Source organism: Xenopus laevis, chromosome 1L (assembly GCF_017654675.1).
Source record: "Xenopus laevis strain J_2021 chromosome 1L, Xenopus_laevis_v10.1, whole genome shotgun sequence".
NCBI lineage: Eukaryota > Metazoa > Chordata > Amphibia > Anura > Pipidae > Xenopus > Xenopus laevis.
Window position 1 is genome coordinate 228482894 of NC_054371.1, and position 24606 is coordinate 228507499.

The 24606-nt window shown below is 41.5% G+C and overlaps 2 protein-coding genes across 4 annotated transcripts in view; one reads left to right on the top strand and one right to left on the bottom strand.

The window, feature by feature from the left end:
* Positions 1–9815, bottom strand: part of kiaa1328.L (KIAA1328 L homeolog) — a 101933-nt gene extending 92118 nt beyond the window's left edge. For both annotated transcript variants that reach the window (XM_041570309.1, XM_041570305.1), the window contains exons 1-4: positions 9640–9815; positions 8110–8145; positions 4033–4163; positions 2560–2657 (exon numbers count right to left, since the gene is read on the bottom strand). In XM_041570309.1, coding sequence (XP_041426243.1) covers positions 2560–2657; positions 4033–4163; positions 8110–8145; positions 9640–9688 — 314 coding nt within the window. In that variant the 5' untranslated portion in view covers positions 9689–9815. The remainder of the gene's footprint in view (positions 1–2559; positions 2658–4032; positions 4164–8109; positions 8146–9639) is intronic.
* Positions 9816–9828: 13 nt separating this feature from the next.
* Positions 9829–22277, top strand: tpgs2.L (tubulin polyglutamylase complex subunit 2 L homeolog). 2 transcript variants are annotated; one of them, XM_041581168.1, is made up of 8 exons: positions 9829–10050; positions 13158–13271; positions 15640–15719; positions 18787–18874; positions 19984–20115; positions 20313–20417; positions 21169–21332; positions 21588–21739. In XM_041581168.1, exons 2-8 carry the CDS (start codon positions 13223–13225, stop codon positions 21654–21656), a joined length of 687 nt encoding a protein of 228 aa, XP_041437102.1. In that variant the 5' UTR covers positions 9829–10050; positions 13158–13222; the 3' UTR covers positions 21657–21739.
* The last annotated feature ends 2329 nt before the right edge of the window (positions 22278–24606 follow it).

The following is a 24606-nucleotide window of genomic DNA, read 5'->3' on the forward strand; positions in this document are numbered from 1 at the left end:
TGCACAAACAGGTAGCAGTCAAGATGCAGTCACTGACCCTGCCCAACACTCTCATAGCGATGTGGGGGTCAACCCACACCCAACCCAAACCCGCCCGCACCCAACCCAAACCCGCCCGCACCCGACCCAAACCCGCCCGCACCCGACCCAAACGCTCCCGCAACCCTAAACCGCCGCATCCGACCCTAACCCTCCCCTAACCTTCCAGCAGCCGACCCTAACCCTCCCCACCCAAACCCTTCCGCACCCGACCCAAACCCTCCCGCACAGCTTCCATTGATTTTAGGGTGCAAAGGGATATTGTCATGATTTTATGGTGTAGATTTTATTTCTAAATGACATTGTTTACACTAAAAATAATTCACTGCCATATCAAATTTAATTCCTGAACCAGCAAGTGTATTTTTTAGTTATAACATTGATGTGTAGGTGCATCTCAGATCATTTTGCCCTGGTCATGTGCTTTCTACACTACTTTCAGAAAGAGCCAGCACTTTAGGATGGAACTGCTTTCTGGCAGGCTGTTGTTTCTCCTACTCAATGTAACTGAATGTGTCTCAGTGGGACCTGGATTTTACTATTGAGTGCTGTTCTTAGATCTACCCGGCAGCTGTTATCTTGTGTTAGGGAGCTGCTATCTGGTTACCTTCCCATTGTTCTGTTGTTTGGCTGCTGGGAGGGGGTGATATCACTCCAACTTGCAGTACAGCAGTAAAGAGTGACTGAAGTTTATCAGAGCACAAGTCCCTTGACTGGGGGCAGCTGGGAAACTGACAATATGTCTAGCCTGATTTTAAAATTAAATATAAAAAAAATGTGCTTGCTGTTTTGAATAATGGATTTTACTGCAGATTTCTGCTGTAGTAGCACGATTAACTGATGCGTTTTGAAACAAAATATGTTTTCCTGTGTCAGAATCCCTATAAGAACTGCCCCCCCAACTCTTCTCCAAATTCCTTGCATTTTTCTTATCTTCCATTGTCATTTTATCCTTTCCCCTGGATTCTTTTTCCTATTTGCTTCTCTTCTCACTGCACTGTATCCCATCTGATGCCCCACATGATCTCCCCACCTTCCCTTAGTGCAGTTCCCCCTATAAACAACCTTTGGAGGAAAGAGGAAAATCCAGAAGTTATTTACACTGTAAGACCCCTCGTTTGGCAAGGTCGCCAAACGAGCGGATCTTAAACCGATATGCCCACTAACGGCTGGTTAATATCGGGGCCGAACAATCGGGCCGAACGATCAGATTACAATACTACAAATGGGCTCTGACGGGTCGCAGGACTGCATCAACTAGCAGATGAGGTCCTGGATCTCACGAAAAATCAAACTTGACCGATCGATTGGGAGAACCAGTCGGGAGCCCCCCACTTATGGGCAGATAAGATGCCGATAAGGTCTAAAGGATCAATATGTATGGCCACCTTAAGAGTGACAGAGCGGCTATGGAGAAGGAATGTAAAAGGTTTAGCATTCTGAAATCCAGAGAAACAAAATCCTGAGTGAAATCTGTTAGTTTGCAACATATTACCCTGGATTTTCCCTGCTTAAAGGGCAACTAAAGTCTAAAATAGAATAATGTTAGAAATGCTGTATTTTGTCTACTTAATATAAACATGGACTTACTGCACCAGCAGCCTCATAAGACAAATGATTTATCCTTCCAAAGTTGACGCAGGAGGCTGTCATCTTGTAATTTTGTTAGACATTTCTGCAATATCAAGACTCACACATGCTCAGTGTGGTCTGGGCTTCAGTGGGGAGGTTAAGCTTAGGGATCGTCATAAATTATCAAAACAGCACAAGTCAAATAATATCTTGCCATAGAAAGCCAAGTTAGGGACCGCCATATGGGGTTTACCTTGACGTGGTATGGTGGCTTTTCAACTTTATGATCATAACTTTGTAACTAAAAACCCCTGTTTTGTAAACATATTCATTTGCATTTCTATTGAATTACTTATGAGACAGGGGCCCAGGGAAGTGCATTGTAAGTGGCACTTCCATTATACTTAAATTGGCCTTAAGAGTGCTTCCACCGTCCCCCCTAGATTATAGAAAGCCAATACAGCAAGACTGATTAATAATCAGAATATAAAGACTGCACTGAGTCTCTGGATACAAATCTCTACAGGGAATCCAACAAAGCTGCTCAAGTTCTAGGAAGTAAGGTGGGGGGGCTCCCCCTGCCATTTGCAAGTATGATTGTTTACCTGCACGGCAGTTGGGGACCGTCTGACAATTCCTATCCACAGCAGTAAAAGAAGGTGGAATTTCACTGCATACAGTCAGGTTTATTATAAAAACATTATTATAAAAAAAATTTTTAATTAAAGTATATTTGAGATAGATTTATTTTTTCATTGAAGAAAGTAAAAATGGGATTTTATAATTTTGCCTTTACATGCCCTTTAAATCAGGCCCAAGAGTGTAATCTCTTTATCAAGATGATTTATTCAGTCTGGTTAATCCCTGCACAATCTCCCTGAGCTGCAGAACATAAGAGTCAGTAGTCGACAGCATGTCGGTGAGTGTTTATGTGCAGAATGCGCTCACCTTGCAAGTTCTTTGATTAGATTTGCAATCCGCCTCTTGTCTTCCGGGCACAAATCCTTCAAAGAGGCGCTCTTTATCCCCCCTTCATCAGGAGACACCTGCAGAGAAATCATTACTAGGACTGACTGGTGAACACTGGAGCAACGCTGCCTTTATAGCGAGTCGCCTCCTATACTTGGGACGGGTGATGTGCACCATTACACTCAATTCAGAAGAGAGACGTATTAGACCAGGGCTCCTGAAACTATGGCCCTCCAAAGTGATTTAACCGCCGCTAGTTAATTGCACAGGGCCACCATCAGGGAGGACAGTTGTCCTGGGCCCGATGACTTCTATATGTTAGAGAACTAAACCCTAAAATTTATTTGGGTAAAAATGTCCTATTTTATATAGTGAACTTATTGCACGAGGCTAAAGTTTGAGCTTGTCAATAGCAGCAATGATCCAGGACTTCAAACTTGTCACAGGGGGTCACCATCTTGGAAAGTGTCTGTGACACTCACATGCTCAGTGGGCTCTGATTGGCTGTTGAGAAGCTAAGCTTAGGGCTCGTCACTAATTATCCAGCAGAAAATGAGCTTCCCTGGCTGTAATATAAGCTGATGCTACAGGTTTGCTGATTATTCAATTCTGATGCTAATTGCACTGGTTTCTGTGCTGCCATGTAGTAATTATCTGTATTAATTACTAATCAGCCTTATATTGTGACATTTCTATTCTATGTGTACTGTATATTGTGAGTGGGTCCCTAAGTTCAGTAAGTGACAGCAGCACAGAGCATGTGAATCAGTGAATCAGCAGAAAAGAAGATGGGGAGCTACTGGGGCATCTTTGGAGACACAGATCTTTACTGCTAAAGGGCTGTGGTTGCCTTGGGCTGGTACAGAAGCACAAATCATCATGTACAACATTTCTACCTACTTCTTTAGTTAGGCATTAGTTCTCCTTTAAGCTGGCTGATGTGCAGTTACCTGTAGTCCTGTACTATTAGGAATATTTGAAGATTGGTTTTTGGTGCATGGAAATTAATGATAAGCAATATGGCACATCCCACCCATATGTATGTATGAAAAAGCTAATCTTTCCCTCTGCACACAATTATTTAGAAACATACTATTTGATTCAAGTGTTATACTACTCTACCTAGAGTTTAACTGGGCGAATTACACATTTGGGGGTGACAAATGAATGACATCTGCACTGTATTATGTGTAATGTCGTGTGACTGTCAAACTTCACCAGCAGGACGGACTGCAATACACTAAAATGTGGTATTTGATTAACTTTTAGTATGATGTGCATGAGAACAGTCTGAAGCAATGTGATCAAATAGATTGTATAATAAATCCCCAGTTGGAAAGAGGCAGAAAAGAAAGGCTAATGGCAAACTGCTTGGACTTGCACCTACAGCAAGCTAGGAGTTAATTTCAAGGGCAACCTCCTTTATACCCGTCAAAATAACAGAAATCTTACCTGTTGCTCTTGCTGCCTCTGTAAATCCATTTTAGAGGAAAGAAGAGGCTTCTGGGAATTCGATTTTCTGCCTTCAGATATAGACGTCTTAGATTTAGGGGCAGATCTCAAGTTGCCTTCTGTCTGCAGTCCTACAAGTTGTGTGCAACAACATGAGTGTAAATATCAGTGCATTCAAAGAAATATAGATATATGGCTTGATCTGTGCTGTAAAACCAGAGCTTCTGGATGCATACTAGTCGGCCATAGGGACATCAAAGGGATTGTTCCCCTTTAAATTAACTGTTAGTATGATGTAGAGAGAGATATTCTGAGACAATTTGCGATTGGTTTTCATTTTTTATTATTTATGGCTTTTGAGTTATTTAGCTTTTTATTCAGCAGCTCTCCAGTTTGCCATTTCAGCCATCTGGTTGCTAGGGTCCAAATGACCCTAACAACCACAAATTGATTTGAACAAGAGACTGAAATATGAAATATAGAAAGATGAGTAATAAAAAGTAGCAATAACAATAGCAATACATGTGTAGCCTTACAGGGCATTTGTTTTCAGAAGAAGATGGCAAATAATTCAAAAACTATATAAAAAAATAAAAAAACCAATGGCAAAGTTGCTTAGAATTAGCCATTCTATAATATACCAAAAGTAAACTCTTTCTTTAAGGAGTGTTTTGCATGTCTTTGCCAATAATTCCTTATTTGAGGTAAATTGTTTGGTTTTAAAGAGATACAGACACCAGACACGAAACCTTTTCATACACCTATCATAATATTGGCTTTGATTGCTACTTATAATTTTGCCATAAAGTATTTGCCCAATGCTTTTACATTACCTATTTGACTCCCCGTGTTCCTCTATGAGGGGGCTGCCATATCTGTGCAGAAGGAGTCTGTAAGCATTAGAAACTCTAAGGGCAAGGCCAGACGTGGCGTTTTTATATTGCGTTTTTTAAAAAAGCTCAGTCGGCGTAAATGCGCAGAAACTGCGCTTCCACTGAAACTAATGGAAAAAGCACTATGGCAATTCTCACAGGGTGCTTGCAAGCTGAAATCCGCCACGGGATGCCAGTATTGGCTTTTTTTTAGCAGAAACGCCAATACGTCAAGAAACTACCAACTCATTAGACTCTATGGGATCTGCAAGTTTGAAACCACACGTTATGTAAATACGCAGCGTATTTTAAACATCGGTCCAAATTCTCGTGAGATAAATGAAGCATATACACGTTTTATGGGCCGGTGATGTAATTATGATCATTCCTTCTCCATTTTGCATGTAAATAGTTTTTCAATTTTCTATTTCCAGCCAGCGGAATTATGGGGAACGAGAACAATGAGAAGTGCATGTTGGGAAAAGAAACGTATGTGCTGAAAAACGCATGTTGACGGTAGCGTGTGGTTTCAGTGGCGTATTTACGCCTGACAGAGCTTTTTTAAAAACACATCGTAAAAACGCCATGTTGGCCTTGCCCTAACTGACAGGCTGAGATAGGACAGTCAGGTTGGTGAAACAGTCAGGTACAAAAACTTCAAGTAACAATTACTTAGAAAAACAAAACTCTCAGCAAAAAATGACCTATAGGTAACTTTTAGGGCAGATTTATCAAGGGTCGAATTTCGAAGTGCAAAAAACTTCGAAATTCGACCATCGAATAGGCTAGTTCGACATTCAAAGTCGAATTCGTACGATTTTACTTCCACTTCTCAAAACTAAGCCAAATGTTGGCTATAGGTTCTAGGAGGTCCCCAAAGGCTAACATAGCAATTCGGCAGGTTTAAGGTGGCGAAGTGTCAAAGTTGAAGTTTTTTAAAGAGACAGTACTTTGATTATTGAACGGTCGAATAGTCAAAGCATTTTCACTTCGTATCAAAGTCGAATTTAGCCTATTCAATGGTCGAAGTACCCAAAAATTACTTCGAAATTCGAAGTTTTTGAATTCGAATATTCACTTCGACCATTAGTATATCTGCCCCTTATATATATTCACATTTTAAAAAGTAGTTTTTAAGTATCAGTTTAACTTTAAGGCAGTACAATGTGCATAGCATGAGGCTTGTGAGTGAGTACATTTTGTTGCGAAAGTGAAAAAAAATGGATTTATTAGGTCAGACAACATGTCGGGCTTAAGCTGGCCATAGATGTTAAGATTTTTAAAAGATCTTTTCGTTATCGTTAGACCAAGCTTATCTTGAAACGATCATTTAAATGTACAATTTGTCCATCAAATTAAAAAGAGCATTTCAAGCGATGTTGTCTAGTTGAAGGCAGGAAAACTGAGGGGAGCTGCCGCTTGGCCCTGCAAACGATTGGACAATGGATACATTTCACTGTGACCGATGAAAAATTTCTAACCTGGCTGATCAATTTTCTGACCGATGTTGGACGAAAAATCGTTAGATGCGCAATCGTTCCATTCCCACTAATCTCGCGATAATTTGACAGATTGGTTGGATTGCACTGAAATCGATCGTTCATGAAAGAAAAATCTTAGCGTCTATGGGGGGCTTTACACTCTTTTTTTTGTACAATATATCACCAGACAGGCCTGACAAAGGGTGAAAGCCAGATAAAGAGCGCATACGTGAGCACTTGAGCCAGATAAAAAAACTCAAAAACAGTGGAAAAAAATAACATAACGAGACATTTTGCACAATGCAATGGTAGTGATGTGGGATGTTTTTCTGTACAGGGCATTGAAAAAGTGAGGCTAGGAAAAAGGGGAGGAGATTTGACAGGCCTTTTAATGAAGAGGGAATTATTTTGGATTTTTTTATTTACATACTTGGTTGCCACTTGGTTTAAATTATGAGTTTGATGTAACTTGCTTCACCTAATATATGATCTGGAGGATACAGGGTTAGAAATATTGAAAATCTGCATTGTATTACTAGGATCTTTTCCATTGTAAATGATTGATATCCGACATGTGTAATATACTATGTGGTTCTTAATGGCACTGACCTGTTATTTATGTGACATGAATGTTTTCTATAGATTTGCAAGGAATTGTTTGATAAATATGATTAAAGTTTGGGCATACGGAAAAGAAATGAGACCCAGTTGATCTTATACGTAATGTTGCTTTAACATCAGAATGTGATGTGGCAGCATTTCATTGGTTTTAAGCTTTGAGGGAGGGATCTCCATGGGTTTAAATTTTGGAGCCAAATGTAGCATTACTAGTGCCTATGACTAAGTATCAGTGGGTAAGAAACGCGTAAGGCGGAGCATCAGTGGGTCAGTATGCTTACTTTTTTACATTTTGTATTGAATAAATATTGATTTTTAATACCGTATATACTCGAGTATAAGCTGTCCTGAGTATAAGCCGAGGTACCTAATTTTACCTCCAAAAACTGGAAAAGCTTATTGACTCGAGTATAAGCCGAGGGTGAGAAATGCAGCAGCTTCTGGTAATTTTCAATCAAAAAATTGAGGGTTTTTGCTCCCATTGGAGGTGCCGGCGTCTCGTTTTTGGACGCCGACGACCATTCTTAGATGCCAGTGACTATTCTTGGAGACTATTCTTGGATGCCATCGACTATTCTTAGATGCCGGTGACCGTTTTTGCGCTTGACCCGAGTATAAGCCGAGGTAGAGTTTTTCATCATATTTTGGGGGCTGAAAAACTCGGCTTATACTCGAGTATATACGGTACTGAACAAAACATTTTTGGAGTATAATTTTTGTAACGGACATTTGGACCCTTTAGGAATGGGGGCTGTATTCCAAAAAAACCTTGACCCTTAGGACTGACCTTATATTCACAGCAGCTGGGCGTTATTAGTACTGAAAGGGTGAAAGTAAGCCCGAAATGTTGCCTGGTTTTCGGATATATCAAATCCAATTTTTTTTTTCACTTTTGCAGCAGTATTTTTTTTCTTGTATGTCTATATAACCCCTGGCAAGAGTTTACAGACCCCAATTCACAAGATTATACAAGGTGGTGGAAGCACACACAACTTTTACTACACTGTGGGAAAGTGCACCCTGTATATACACTTGTAGTGCCCTAGAAACATGGCAGCAATACAATACAACCCTAATCCCATTCAGTAGCAAGTCTGGACTCTTACCTGGGACGTACACGAGCTGCTGCTCTTCATCTGAAGCTGTGAGTGTTATTAAGGAGAATGAATGCCGAATAACTAGCAGGTGCCAAGGAGATAAAATGCCCAGGTAATGGCCACATGAAAGGGAAAATCTATAGTTGCTCATAACACAACATAAACATCATTATAATGGTATTGAACAAGATCAGACACACATGAAATCTACATCAGGTGAATAAAACATTGGCACAAACAAGCTGCAGAGTTTAAGCCTCAGAATTCACTGGAAAGGGCGACAACATTTTTGGATGCGAGGGGTCGGCCACATCCCCCCGGCAGCCAAAAAGCAGTTTAAACATGAAGGTGGACTGAAGCAGAATGGAAAGACAAATAACTCAAAAACAAGAATAAAATAAAACAACAGCATGAATGAGGTCAACTTGGTCTGAGGGCGAGGCCTATAGGAAGGTGGGTGTGGCTTGTGTCAGAACATTTGCTTAAAGGGGTTGTTCAGTGTAAAAATAAAAACTGGGTAAATGGGCTGTGCAAAACTAAAAAATGTTTTTAATATAGTTAATTAGACAAAAATGTAATGTATAAAGGCTGGAGTGAGTGGATGTGTAACAAAATAGCCAGAACTCTACTTCCTGCTTTTCAGCTCTCTTGCTTTCCACTGATTGGTTACCAGGCAGTAACCAATAAGAGACTTGGGGGGGGGGCGCATGGTTCATAACTGTTGCTTTTGAATCTGAGCTGAATGCGGAGGATCAATTACAAACTCACTGAACAGAAATGTCCCAAGTGGCCCCCCTTATAGTCACTGACTAACTCAGAGTTAGAGAGCTGAAAAGCAGGAAGTAGTGTTCTGGCTATTATGTTACACATCCACTCACTCCAGCCTTTATACATTACATTTTTGCCTAACTTTATTTTGCACAGACAATCTATTTACACAGTTTTTATTTTTACAATGAACTGTCCTTTTAAAGGGATTGTTTGCCTTTAAATTAACTGTTAGTATGATGTAGAGAGATATACCGAATCAATTTGCAATTTGTTTACATTTCTTTATTATTTATGGTTTTTGAGTTATTTAACTTTTTATTCAGCAGCTCTCCAGTTTGCTGTTTCAGCAATCTGGTTGCTAGGGTCCAAATTCCCCTAGCAACCATGCACTGATTTGAATAAGAGACTGGAATATGAATAGGAGAGACCTGAATAGAAAGATGAGGAATAAAAAGTAGCAATAACAATATATTTGTAGCCTTACAGAGCATTTGTTTATTAGATGGGGTCAGTGACCCCTCATTTGAAAGCTGGAAAGAGTCAGAACAAGAAGGTAAATAATTAATAAAAAAACTATACAAAATAACCAAGTTAGACCAATAAAGAGGTTGTTTAGAATCAGCCATTCTATATAACAGTAAAAGTTCACTGTATAACTGAAGTTCCCCTTTAACATCCTTCCTTTCTGCTCTCACACTCCTCCCCCACCACCCGCTCTCTCTGGATATGAAGCCGGCTCAAGTGTCACCGTTCTCGCGCAAAGGATACCGTCTTCACTCCAATAACCGGCGGCTCCGAACCCAGCAACACCCGCCATCTTCAAACAACCGCCGCAGCAAGCAGCCACAGCAACCACACTTCATTCCCGCCCTCTTCGCTCTGATTGGCTCCAAGTATCCCCTCTCTCTTGTCCTATTGGTCCGCAGTGGCTTCTCTGAGGGAAAAGGAGGTCTTGAAGTTGTTGCAGGATGTTAATAGTTGCAAAGCACTTCGGGTTATGTAGTTCTTTATTCGCGTTTGCGCATTCAGAAAGAATTGAGAGCGAAACTACGTTCCCCGACATGCAAAGGGGAGGGTGTGGGCCTTTTCTGTGATTGGTGCAGCTGCTGTCTAGTGAGGAAGATCATTTCCCGGCATGCAGAGCGGGGGTTGTGTATCCTGGTTACGGAGGAGGATGAGGTAAGGGCTGTCAGTGTGTGAGGGGAGGTTATTGGGGCACTGGGAAGGCTGACTGTGTGAAGAGCCTGTATCCCCCATTGCACCTCGTTTCTTTCCAGTCATTACGGGCAGTTTTAGGGATACATTCGATTTGCTCAGGCCTGGGCTGGGACCACTGCTCCTCTAAGGCTCCTGCGGGGGAGGGGGAGGCTAATTAAAGGAAAATTATACCCCCAAAAATGAACACTTAAGCAACAGATAGTTTACATCATATTAAGTAGCATATTAAGGTATCTTGCCAAACTGGAATATATATTTAAGTAAATATTGCCCCTTTACATCTCTTGCCTTGAGCCACCATTTAGTGATGGTCTGTGTGCTGCCTCAGAGATCACCTGACCAGAAATACTGCAGCTCTAACTGTAACAGGAAGAGATCACCTGACCAGAAATACTGCAGCTCTAACTGTAACAGGAAGAGATCACCTGACCAGAAATACTGCAGCTCTAACTGTAATAGGAAGAGATCACCTGACCAGAAATACTGCAGCTCTAACTGTAACAGGAAGAGATCACCTGACCAGAAATACTGCAGCTCTAATTGTAACAGGAAAAGATCACCTGACCAGAAATACTGCAGCTCTAACTGTAACAGGAAGAGATCAACTGACCAGAAATACTTCAGCTCTAAATGTAACAGGAAGAGATCACCTGACCAGAAATACTGCAGCTCTAACTGTAACAGGAAGAGATCACCTGACCAGAAATACTGCAGCTCTAACTGTAACAGGAAGCGATCACCTGACCAGAAATACTGCAGCTCTAACTGTAACAGGAAGAGATCACCTGACCAGAAATACTGCAGCTCTAACTGTAACAGGAAAAGATCACCTGACCAGAAATACTGCAGCTCTAACTGTAACAGGAAGAGATCACCTGACCAGAAATACTGCAGCTCTAAATGTAACAGGAAGAGATCACCTGACCAGAAATACTGCAGCTCTAACTGTAACAGGAAGAGATCACCTGACCAGAAATACTGCAGCTCTAACTGTAACAGGAAGAGATCACCTGACCAGAAATACTGCAGCTCTAACTGTAACAGGAAGAGATCACCTGACCAGAAATACTGCAGCTCTAACTGTAACAGGAAGAGATCACCTGACCAGAAATACTGCAGCTCTAACTGTAACAGGAAGAGATCACCTGACCAGAAATACTGCAGCTCTAACTGTAACAGGAAGAGATCACCTGACCAGAAATACTGCAGCTCTAACTGTAACAGGAAGAGATCACCTGACCAGAAATACTGCAGCTCTAACTGTAACAGGAAGAGATCACCTGACCAGAAATACTGCAGCTCTAACTGTAACAGGAAGAGATCACCTGACCAGAAATACTGCAGCTCTAATTGTAACAGGAAAAGATCACCTGACCAGAAATACTGCAGCTCTAACTAACAGGAAGAGATCACCTGACCAGAAATACTGCAGCTCTAAATGTAACAGGAAGAGATCACCTGACCAGAAATACTGCAGCTCTAACTGTAACAGGAAGAGATCACCTGACCAGAAATACTGCAGCTCTAACTGTAACAGGAAGAGATCACCTGACCAGAAATACTGCAGCTCTAACTGTAACAGGAAGAGATCACCTGACCAGAAATACTGCAGCTCTAACTGTAACAGGAAGAGATCACCTGACCAGAAATACTGCAGCTCTAACTGTAACAGGAAGAGATCACCTGACCAGAAATACTGCAGCTCTAACTGTAACAGGAAGAGATCACCTGACCAGAAATACTGCAGCTCTAACTGTAACAGGAAGAGATCACCTGACCAGAAATACTGCAGCTCTAACTGTAACAGGAAGAGATCACCTGACCAGAAATACTGCAGCTCTAACTGTAACAGGAAAAGATCACCTGACCAGAAATACTGCAGCTCTAACTGTAACAGGAAGCGATCACCTGACCAGAAATACTGCAGCTCTAACTGTAACAGGAAGAGATCACCTGACCAGAAATACTGCAGCTCTAACTGTAACAGGAAAAGATCACCTGACCAGAAATACTGCAGCTCTAACTGTAACAGGAAGAGATCACCTGACCAGAAATACTGCAGCTCTAAATGTAACAGGAAGAGATCACCTGACCAGAAATACTGCAGCTCTAACTGTAACAGGAAGAGATCACCTGACCAGAAATACTGCAGCTCTAACTGTAACAGGAAGAGATCACCTGACCAGAAATACTGCAGCTCTAACTGTAACAGGAAGAGATCACCTGACCAGAAATACTGCAGCTCTAACTGTAACAGGAAGAGATCACCTGACCAGAAATACTGCAGCTCTAACTGTAACAGGAAGAGATCACCTGACCAGAAATACTGCAGCTCTAACTGTAACAGGAAGAGATCACCTGACCAGAAATACTGCAGCTCTAACTGTAACAGGAAGAGATCACCTGACCAGAAATACTGCAGCTCTAACTGTAACAGGAAAAGATCACCTGACCAGAAATACTGCAGCTCTAACTGTAACAGGAAAAGATCACCTGACCAGAAATACTGCAGCTCTAACTGTAACAGGAAGAGATCACCTGACCAGAAATACTGCAGCTTTAACTGTAACAGGAAGAGATCACCTGACCAGAAATACTGCAGCTCTAAATGTAACAGGAAGTGATCACCTGACCAGAAATACTGCAGCTCTAACTGTAACAGGAAGAAATCACCTGACCAGAAATACTGCAGCTCTAACTGTAACAGGAAGAAATCACCTGACCAGAAATACTGCAGCTCTAAATGTATTTGTCTATGTGAATTTTGTATTCACAGCCTCATTGTACCCTGCTTAATGTTTTTAAAAATGAATCGTGATCACAACTTTCCCTTATTTGAACTTGACTTTGGCCTAGCCTCCATAAATGACCTAACGCAGTGATCTTAGGCTGAGTGTATTACTGAGCCTGACAATATCAGAGTAGGCTGGGCCTATGTAACTGAAGCATTATTTGTCAAATAATAATAATGTCTATGTTACAGAGCCTTATGTTATTACTTTGAGATGGGTGAAGTTAATTTGATACTTTTGCTATGGATATATTTATCCTTTTTTGCTTTATTTTAGTGCTGATGGCTTTTGCTTGAAGAAATCTGTGGCCTTGTAGAATATGCAAGAGACATTTCATTAACATGGCATCTTACACCGAGAAACTGACTCTGGGCATCAGCAAAATCCTAGGTAAGTAATTGTTGAGTCTCCAGGTACTCTCCTATATTACTAATTGATAAAATAAACAGCCTCTCTCCCACACTACTAATAGACTAAAAGCTCCAGTATCCAGTCTACTATTAGACTATTTGCTACAGTACACAGCCACTCTCCCACACTATTAATACACTATTTGCTATAGTAACCAGCCACTCTCTCACACTACTAATAGACTAAAAGCTCCAGTATCAAGTCTGTCTCCCACACTAATAGACTATTTGATTTAGTACCCAACCACTCTCCCACACTACTATTAGACTATTTGCTATAGTACACAGCCACTCTCCCACACTACTGATGGCATATTTTTCTATAGTACACATTCTCTCTCACACACTACCGATAAACTATTTGATATAGTACCCAGCCACTCCCCCACACTGCTATTAGACTGTTTGTTATAGTAACCAGCCACTCTCCCATACTACTGATTGACCAAAAGCTCCAGTATCCAGTCTCTCTCCCACACTACTAATAGACTATTTGATACAGTACCCAGCCACTCTCCCTCACTACTATTAGACTATTTGCCATAGTACACAGCCACTCTTCCACACTACTGATAAACTATTTAATATAGTACCCAGCCACTCTCCCACACTACTAATAGACCAAAAGCTCCAGTATCCAGTCTCTCTCCCACACTACTAATAGACTGTTTGATAAAGTACCCAGCCACTCTTCCACACTACTATTAGACTATTTGCTATAGTACACAGCCACTCTCCCACACCACTAATAAACTATTTGATATAATACCCAGCCACTCTCCCACACTACTATTAGACTATTTGTTATAGTAACCAGCTACTCTCCCACACTACTATTAGACTATTTGTTATAATAACCAGCTACTCTCCCACACTACTGATAGACAATAAGCATTAGTACCCAGGTACTATCCCACATTACTAATTAATTATAAGCTCCAGTACCAGTAGCCACTCTCACACATTACTAAAAGACTGCAAGCTCTAGTACCCATCCACTCTTCCACAATAATAATAGATTGTAAGATCCAGTAACAGCACCCAGGCACTCTTCCATGTTATTAATAAACTATAGGCTCCGATACCCAGACACCTTCCCACATTGCTAATAGACTACACTACACTCCAGTAATGATACACAGTCACTCTCTACAATGCTAATAGACTATACGCTCCAGTAATGATACACAGTCACTCTCTACAATGCTAATAGACTATACGCTCCAGTAATGATTCACAGTCACTCTCTACAATGCTAATAGACTATACGCTCCAGTAATGATACACAGTCACTCTCTACAATGCTAATAGACTATACGCTCCAGTAATGATACACAGTCACTCTCTACAATGCTAATAGACTATACGTTCCAGGATGATACACAGTCACTCTCTACAATGCTAATAGACTATACGCTCCAATAATGATACAAGTCACTCTCTACAATGCTAATAGACTATACGTTCCAGTAATGGTACACAGGCATTATTGTATTAGTAATAGACTGGGTTTGGTACCCATTTGGCAGCGCAATGCGGTGCTTAGTTTAGCAGAGACCAGTAAGCAGGGAAGTGAGCAGCATTACGAAAATATTTGCTTTTGAAGACTGCAGTGGGAGTTTTCTCCATCCTGATAAAGCCTTAATAAATGTCATATCTCTGCCTCCCACTCCTCCAGCAATAAATGTCAGCTCACAGGCAGCAGGGAATGGGCAGGGCTAAACTGGCATTATGCACTAAAGGTCAGTTATGTATTGCTGCCAAAATGTATGTGTAGCACATAAAGGCACCATCCGCTTTTATTGTAATGTATTTCTCTGCATCGAGGGAGATTTGATACCTACGACTAAAGCATTGTACAAAAGAGCACTTCACAAAATTCCCATAGTTTGGCTACAAAACCCAGTAACCCAGTCTGTAGAGAAGTGACTTTGTGCATGGGGGCATCCATGTGCTGAGACAGGAAAGAGCCTTCCCCAAATGCTTTCACAAAATAGAAAGCACCGAATTGTAAGAAATGTTGATGGATTCTTGTAACCTTAAGGTTTCACTGAAACCAGAGGCCTGAGCACAAACCATCGAAACAGCCACCAAACTTTACTGTTGGCATTATGCAATTAAGTAGATCGTTTCCTATCCTATATATAATTAGGATTATTAAACAAATGCCAACTGGTTAACCAATCACCATTCTGGGATCAGATGCTGCTGACCAGGTTTTGACTTTTATTAGAATTAAGCAACAGACTGAACTTGATGGGCTTGCAGTTTAATATTTCTCTGTGCCTTTTTAGCCTGATAATAAACAGCATGAGCCCAATTTCTTACCTTGTTCTTAATCCTTACAGAATCTTCCCCTGGCATCTCTGAGGTGAAGTTTGATGAGAGGGCCCCTGCCGAACGCCACTTGATTGTTTCCTGGGAACAGGTATACTTGATTCATATTAAAGTGGAACTATTGCGAAAAATAAACATTTAATATAAGCTTCCTCATACTGAAGTAATAAACTTTCTAAATACAATGAGTTAACAATTCTGCATTGTTTCTGAAATAATCAAGTTTATCTTCACTATTCCTCTCTCAGCAGCTGTTTCTCTTCATTCTGTCTTCATACAGCAGTTGGGTGTCAGATATTCATTGACAGTTAGATCCAATATATCTTATAGGGGGGCTCCTTTCCTAGCAGATGTATTAGAGCTCACTCAAATAACTGATTCCAGTACACACAAAATTTAACAAAATAACTGCCTTTTGCACAAATCCTGCATGTAGAGAGACATGATGTCTGGTGAGTTTAATAGAGTGAGCTCTAATTCATTTTCTGTGCAAAAGGAGCCCCCTATAAGATATATTGGATCATTCATCTGACAACCAACTCCTGAATGAAGACAGAGTGAGGAGAAACAGATGCTGAGAGAGGAATGGTGAAGATAAACTTGATTATTTCAGAAACAGTAACGAATTTTAATTGATTGTATTTAAAAAGTTTCTTATGACAGTATGCGGAAGCTAATATTAAATTTTCATTTTCACGATACTTCCCCTTTAATATTATTTGCTGATCCTACCTGCCACTAACATGGCCACCATTAGCAAAGTGGGGCCCAGCAATGCATGTGTTCTGAGTTCTTATTGGATTGCTAGGGTGTGCTTACAGCTGAGCCAATTGTCAGATCAGAAGAGCAAATTTATTTAGGTAGGTACTGAGGTTTACCACTAGATGGCACACTCCATTATCAAATTACAGTAGTATCACTTGCTGTATAACAGAGCTCTCCAACTGGTGGCCTATTGGCCACAATTGGCCTGTGACCCACACCTCTACATCCCTGTACTGTTCACCCTCAGACCCAGACTGAAACTGCCCACACTGTTCACCTGTTCACACTCATACAAACTGCTAAAGGGGCACCAGTATTGTGTCACTGTATGTAGTACAGTATGAACTGTTCATGTTAGAGTCATGAAAGGTTTCCCTGTCTCTGCCTCCCCTATGCTCCTTGTATGTGCCATACTTTGCCTGCCCTATGCTCCCTGTATGTGCCATACTCTGCCTGTCCTATGCTCCCTGTTTGTGTCATACTCTGCCTTCCGTATGTTCCCTGTGTGTGTCATACTCTGTCTGTCCTATGTTCCCTTTGTCATACTCTGCCTGCCCTATGTTCCCTGTGGGGCGTGAGCCTGGTAGGCTTGACAGAATACTCGGACAGTTAGCGAGTGTTCTACAGATTTTAATATTTTGTGGTATTTGAAGTATTTTATTTTTCGTTTAGCATTTTTATTAGGGATGCACTGAATCCAGTATAAGGTTCGCGATTTGCCCAGGATTTGGCCTTTCTCAGCAGGAATTAATCTGAATCCTAATTTTCATATGCAAATTAGGGCCAGGAAGGGGAATCGCGTAACTTTTTGTCAAAAAACGAGGAAGTAAAATAATTTGCATATGCTAATTAAGATTTGGATTTGGTTTGTTATTCGGCTGAAACTTTCAAGGATTCACCCCGAATCCCAAACTGTTATCTGGTTGGTAAATCTGTTATACCCCTAGAAACCAGGCAGAGCATGTGAGATACAAAAAAGAGAGCATGACTAGAATAATCTGCAGAGAAAAATAAAAATGTCAATCTTTTGTTTCCCTTAAGTTTATTGTTGTGACACCCAGAACCCAGATGACATTTTAAACCGTAGGCTGAAGAGGAACAGAATAGGAAGCCCCCAAACAATATAAAAAATAAGATCAATTGAAGTTACCTAGAATAGGTACATCTATAATATTGTAAAAATACTTCCCCTTTAAATCACAACCAGTGCCGCCCAGGTGAGTCGTGTTTACATTTATGACGTCATGAAAATATTAGGATTTAAATATAGTTTTAGCAATGTCCCCTTACCTTCCCTAGTTGGCCATAAAGCAATGCCTATCTTGTGTTCTCCAGTCCCTCAAGCTGATAATGCCTAATAATTGGTGTCACTAATTAAAGTCAAACAATGATAAATATGGTAAACCTCCACGAAGCAATGAGCACTTTCTCCCGCTGGAACAAACCGTTTCCATGCCACTAACCGGGCCCATAAACCAATAGGAAGTCCTTTTATCTCACAGAAGCCTTTCTTTTATTTATTATTAACAAGGGCAATGGATTATGGGTTGGTTTTTACAGGGGCAAAATGTGCTGCCTGTATCTTAAAGGAAAACTAAACCCTAAATGAATGTGGCTAAAAATGTCCTATTTTATATAGTGAACTTATTGCACAAGGCTAAAGTTTGAGCTTGTCAATAGCAGCAATGATCCAGGACTTCAAACTTGTCACAGGGGGTCACCATCTTGGAAAGTGTCTGTGACACTCACATGCTCAGTGGGCTCTGATTGGCTGTTGAGAAGCTAAGCTTAGGGCTCGTCACTAATTATCCAGCAGAAAATGAGCTTCCCTGGCTGTAATATAAGCTGATGCTACAGGTTTGCTGATTATTCAATTCTGATGCTAATTGCACTGGTTTCTGTGCTGCCATGTAGTAATTATCTGTATTAATTACTAATCAGCCTTATATTGTGACATTTCTATTCTATATGTACTGTATATTGTGAGTGGCTCCCTAAGCTCAGTAAGTGACAGCAGCACAGAGCATGTGCAGTGAATCAGCAGAAAAGAAGATGGGGAGCTACTGGGGCATCTTTGGAGACACAGATCTTTACTGCTAAAGGGCTGTGGTTGCCTTGGGCTGGCACAGAAGCACAAAACATCATGTACAACATTTCTAGCTACTTCTTTAGTTAGGTTTTAGTTCTCCTTTAAGATTGGGAGGAGTTTGTTATTCAGGGGTTCAAATGAGTGGGAGCCTATTTCTCTGACCTACAGATTAGGAGGAGTTTGTTATACAGGGGGTTTAACTGAGAGGGAGCCTGACTTGAATGATTTGCAGGTTATTAGGCGTTTGTTATACAAGGACCAGGTGTTTATTACCCACTTTTAAAGCTCTAATATATGTTTGTAGAGGAACTCCTGCTTTCTGCCTGATGATCTGAAGAATTTTTATCTGATGACCGATGGATTCCTCATGTCTTGGAGCGTCAAGCTGGATGGTGAGTTTAAGTAAATAAAAGAAACATTGATGGTGACACAGGGTCACTGTTTCAGTTTTGCACCTTAGCAGGGAGTTCACACTATACTTTTTCAGCTTGCATTTTCATAGATCCCATAAAACTATGGCAGCATAGGTATTCCCCTGTACTAAGCACAATTCAGCAGGAACAGTCCCTAAGTTTGCTCATAGTCTGTACAGAGAGATCCCATAAAACTATGGCAGCATAGGTATTCCTCTGTACTAAGCACAATTCAGCAGGAACAGTCCCCTATGTTTGCTCATAGTCTGTACAGAGAGATCCCATAAAACTATGGCAGCATAGGTATTCCCTGTACTAAGCACAATTCAGCAGGAACAGTCCCTAAGTTTGCTCATAGTCTGTATAGGGAGATCCAATAAAACTATGGCCGTATAGGTATTCCTCTGTACTAAGCACAATTCAGCAGGAACAGTCCCTAAGTTTGCTCATAGTCTGTATAGGGAGATCCAATAAAACTATGGCCGTATAGGTATTCCCTGTACTAAGCACAATTCAGCAGGATAATGTTATGGTACATTGGAGTAGAAATCTACTCTGCGTAAACAAAGTTTGCCTTTAATACCATTATTGCTTTACTTCTACCTGAATGTTTTTCCATTCTGTTATGTTATAGAATAATCTGTAAATACATCACTTACAGGGTTATTATGCTTGTACTTACAGCAAGGTCTGCGAGCAATAAAAGTCCTGGATTAGTCTATTCGCTGCTTATCACTTATGATTGTGCTGAAAGCCTGTCATTCTCTGTGTTAATATGTCACTAAGTTGTTCATATACACACACACACACACACACACACACACACACACACACACACATGACTTATTAACCCTTTAGGCCAACACTCTGGGGACCTCTACTAAACTGTGATGAGGTCGTTTTGGTGGAAATTGCTTAGAAAGGACAGTCCGTTGCTGAATAACCTCCTGTGGAACTGCTTGTATTTATTTATCCCTGTTCTTCAGCGTTATTGTGCTTCTAGTATGGGCCGTTCTAACTCCTGAGTACTGGGTCTCCTATGCTCTATTACTTGCCCTATGTCACAACAGCTCTCCCTATGTTTGCAGACAGCACCGTCCAAGTGGGATCTATGGTAATTAACAGCATTTCGGATCTGCTCCGCCTGGGAGGTTCCTCTGTATACGCCCTGCCCAATGCACCAACACTTGCTGACCTGGAGGATGAGCCTGAGGAAGAAGGTATAAAGCAAGCGCCAGCCTTTATATATGAATGAAAACTCTGTAATCTGTAAAGTATTTATTACAGACCCCTTACCCCTCATTCTATTTGTATGTGTCACATGGTATAACTGAATCAGTGAAGGCGAAACACCTCAATTGCTGTTTTTATTTACAGTTCTGCTGCTTCAGCACATATTTCCCATTACTCTCCGCAGGTTGCCTGGAGCAGCCACACTTTGACTCTCGTAATGTGATCTTTGAACTGGATCCGTGCAGCAGCAATGGGAAAGTGTGTCTGGTTTATAAAACCTCAGAGTCAGGTGAGTGCAGAGAGTAGGTTGTTGTTACAGTGCTAGATGGTAGCTAGTCACATGCTTTGTGGTTATTGTTTTCATACAGTTCTCTTAAGTTGGCCATACATTGGGCGATAAAAGACAGAGCAAGTTGGCAGCCTATTGGCCCGTGTGTAGGACCCTCCAACGGGCTTCCCCAATCGATATCTTGCTGAAAGTCGGGCAGATGTTGATCGGGCAGGGGTAAAAATCCAGTTGGATCTGTTTATTGATGTGATCAGACCACCCGTATGATCCGATTGTTGGGCCCTAGCGCCCATGATCGGATCATCCCGATATCGGGCATATCGGGGAGAGATCCACTCGTTTGGTGAAATTGCCAAACAAGCGGATCTCTATATGTATGGCCACCTTTAGGGCAGTGACAGACGGGGAGATTAGCCACCCAGCGGGATGGCATACGTATCGCTTAATTTTCTGAAATTGCCTCACTAGGAAACTTCGAGCAACTTCGGAAATTCAGAAGCAATACGTTTGCCATCCTGCCAGCTATTCGCATTCTTGCCAGCGGGAAGGCATTTCAGGGAGATGAGTCGCCCGCAGTAGAGAAGATTTGCCACAGGGCGACTAATCTCCCCATCGGCCACCACCCTTACAGTATATTACACCTGTAATCCTGCAGTGCTGCCATATATATATATATTGCCTTAATATGAATGTTGCTATTGGATCACTTTCTCTGTGTTTGCTGAGTTTGTCTGTCTTTGCAATATCCTAGGAGGGGCAGCATCTGACCCAGAAATCTGGTTCCTGGACAGGGCTCTCTATTGGCATTTCCTGACCCATAACTTTACTTCCTACTACCGGCTACTGCTGTCCCACCTGGGGCTACCTCAATGGCAGTATGCTTTCACCAGTTACGGACTGAGCCCTCAGGCCAAGGTAAGAACCTTTGTGATACCTGTAAGAGGAGCTACAGTAAGTGGAAAAGATGTACCCAGCATGCCATACATAAAGCAGGAGTGCCTGTTATTGTGAGTGAGGGCAGCAGGCAGAGCAGGACTGGCAATCTGTAGATTCTGGCAAATGCCAGAGGGGCTGCTGTAAGTTGCCTTAGACACTCACTATTTATTGGGCTGGTGGGGGTTGTTTGGGCCTCTCTGTACCTGAAATGCCAGGGCCTATTTTTATTCTCAGTCCAGACCTGAAGCACATGGGAGATCTGTACTTTATACCAGCCTCAGGACTCACTACACTGCTTGCTAGAATAGATGACAGTTGAAGGCAAATCCAGCTCCAGGTTCATGGGAAATCCACCTGATAACTAGACACGCCATGAAAGTGACCTTGGCTTTTGCTTTCCAGCAATGGTTCAACACGTACAGACCCATCACCTTTGAAGCCACAGCGGTGCCTGAAGAACCTGACACTTTCATGAACAAACTGGACCCCAACAGGATTTTCAAGAGCAAAAACAAAACTCCCCAAACAAAGAGAAAACTGCCCCCTGCACCTGCTCCTCCCCAAAAAGGAAACCCAGGCAGAAACCCCTTGGGATCTGGAAATCCTACACGAAAATGAAAGCAGCATATAGCTGTGTGCATGTCTGCCCTTCCCCAGCCAGGTTCCTGTACAGACTTTCATTATCTTTTCTATTTATTTTATTTATTTTGCAAATGGGACAAACACAGAGACAGACTTGGGATCTCTGATATCTGCACCAGTGACTGTGTTGACCTGCCCTGTGCATGTGTTTACAGAACTTACAGCAAAGCCTTTCTGCACTCAATACATACACCTTACTCTTCCCTACATTTTTTATGTAGGGGAGCCTTTAGTTCGGATTTCCTAGCTCTTTTGTTAATACAATTAAAATACTCTTGTTATTTCCTTTGCCTTGATAAGCTTTCTTATTTCAGTCACTGTGCTAGAATGTCAGCCATAAAGCAGGGCAGGACTGCTGCTTCCAATGGGGATCTGATGAGATCTGTGCAGCCACTGGGACAGAATGCTCTGTTATACAGATAGCTAGAATCTCAGCTGCCATAAAGCAGGACAGGAATGCAGCATCCAATCGGGATCAGATAGGATCTGTGCAGCCACTGGGACAGAATGGTCTGTTATACAGATAGCTAGAATCTCAGCTGCCATAAAGCAGGACAGGACTGTTGCTTACAATGGGGATCAGATAGGATCTGTGCAGCCACTGGGACAGAATGTTCTGTTATACAGATAGCTAGAATCTCAGCTGCCATAAAGCAGGACAGGACTGCTGCTTACAATGGGGATCAGATAGGATCTGTGCAGCCACTGGGACAGAATACTCTGTTATACAGATAGCTAGAATCTCAGCTGCCATAAAGCAGGACAGGAATGCAGCATCCAATCGGGATCAGATAGGATCTGTGCAGCCACTGGGACAGAATGGTCTGTTATACAGATAGCTAGAATCTCAGCTGCCATAAAGCAGGACAGGACTGCTGCTTACAATGGGGATCAGATAGGATCTGTGCAGCCACTGGGACAGAATGGTCTGTTATACAGATAGCTAGAATCTCAGCTGCCATAAAGCAGGACAGGACTGCTGCTTACAATGGGGATCAGATAGGATCTGTGCAGCCACTGGGACAGAATGTTCTGTTATACAGATAGCTAGAATCTCAGCTGCCATAAAGCAGGACAGGACTGCTGCTTACAATGGGGATCAGATAGGGATTTTTATTAAAAAATATGAACAATAACAATAAACAAAATCAAAATGTCATAACAAACAAATCAAAACATACAACAGATACATATTCAAAAATCCATAGTTTTTTCCCATGAAAAATCTATCCCCCTCCACAATTTATTGTTTTCTTTATTAATATTTATTTCTTTCAATTGCCAGTCCCTTTTTGCATTAAAAATCTCTATCTTATTTGTTAGTCTTGTTTCTTGCAAAAAATAAATGTCATTTTCTTCTTTCTCCAAGTTACTAAACACTTCCCGTCTTTTTTTAACATTTTTAATACTACACACATTTATAGTACTAAATTTAATTATTTGTTCAGGCATCTTGGAGATTTAGTTGTTCGCACAGGATTGTGTTCGGCATGTCTTTTATACTGGGGTTTCCCCATGCCACCCAACGACTCCACCAGGAGATCCTCCTCATCAATGGACTCCCACTCTTCCTCACTATCTATCCTTCCTTTCCTTTTCTTCCCTTGCTCCTCCACAATTCCTTTTTCCACATTTGATGGACCCTCAGATTCTAATACAGAATCTTTCTTTCTTTTGCCCAAACCACTGCTGGGGGGTACCACATTCTTTTTAATTGACCTTTCCTTGACTCTCTTTTTTACCTCCTTTTTGTTCCCTTCATCCCTTTTTTTCTCTTCACCAATCCTTCTCAATTCCTCTTCCTCCTCTGCCAAATCCCCCCATGACTTTCCTGAGGGCAATTCAAATCTGTTTGAAGTTTTGATTTCACTTTCTAAGATCATTTTTCCTGCTTTTTTTCCTGCCACCTTCCAGTCATCCCCCCTTCCCTGCACTGATGTAACAGTACTTTCTGCCTTTTGGTTTTCTTTACTTTGACAGGGGGCAACCTCATTGTTCCCTTCCTCCTCCCGCCTTTCTTCTGTTACATCTTCCTGAAATATTTCCTCCTCTATTCTTGGGCAAAGTTTAACAATATTGTGCCAGGCATTAGGACAATCACGGTGTGTATGACCCAGTTCCGCACACAGGTTACACCTCACATTCTCGCAGTCTTTGTTGACATGCCCCTGGGCCCCACACAATGTGCACATCTTTATTGTACAGTCTCCCCGCCAAATGCCTCCTTGATCCACACTTATAACATTGACGGGGCTGCCCTGGATAAAAGCAAACACCCCTTTCTCTGCCTATAAAAAATGAATTTGGGAGATGCTGTGTCATGTTGTTTTGCACATTCAGCCTCACTTGAGCCTTCCAACCCACCACCCAAAATCCTTCCTCATTATATACAGGTTTTAAAGGCATCAAAACATTGCATTGTCTCTTTAACCAGACTAACACATCAGCAGGAGGGACAGACTCATTCTTAAAAAAGATTGTTACTGTTTTTACTTCTGGTTTTGAGACTGGACTCGCCCTGAAGCCTTCCCATGCTGAGGATGTCTTTTTATCTTGATATAAATTCCAAAATCTGTCTAAACCTTGGGACAACTTGAAACTTATTTCAAAA

Coding starts and splice junctions, on each gene's coding strand:
- tpgs2.L (XM_041581168.1), top strand. CDS start 13,223: ATGGCATCTTACACCGAGAAACTGACTCTGGGCATCAGCAAAATCCTA. Junction 13,272..15,639: donor GGGCATCAGCAAAATCCTAG/GTAAGTAATTGT, acceptor TAATCCTTACAG/AATCTTCCCCTGGCATCTCT. Junction 15,720..18,786: donor TGATTGTTTCCTGGGAACAG/GTATACTTGATT, acceptor ATATGTTTGTAG/AGGAACTCCTGCTTTCTGCC.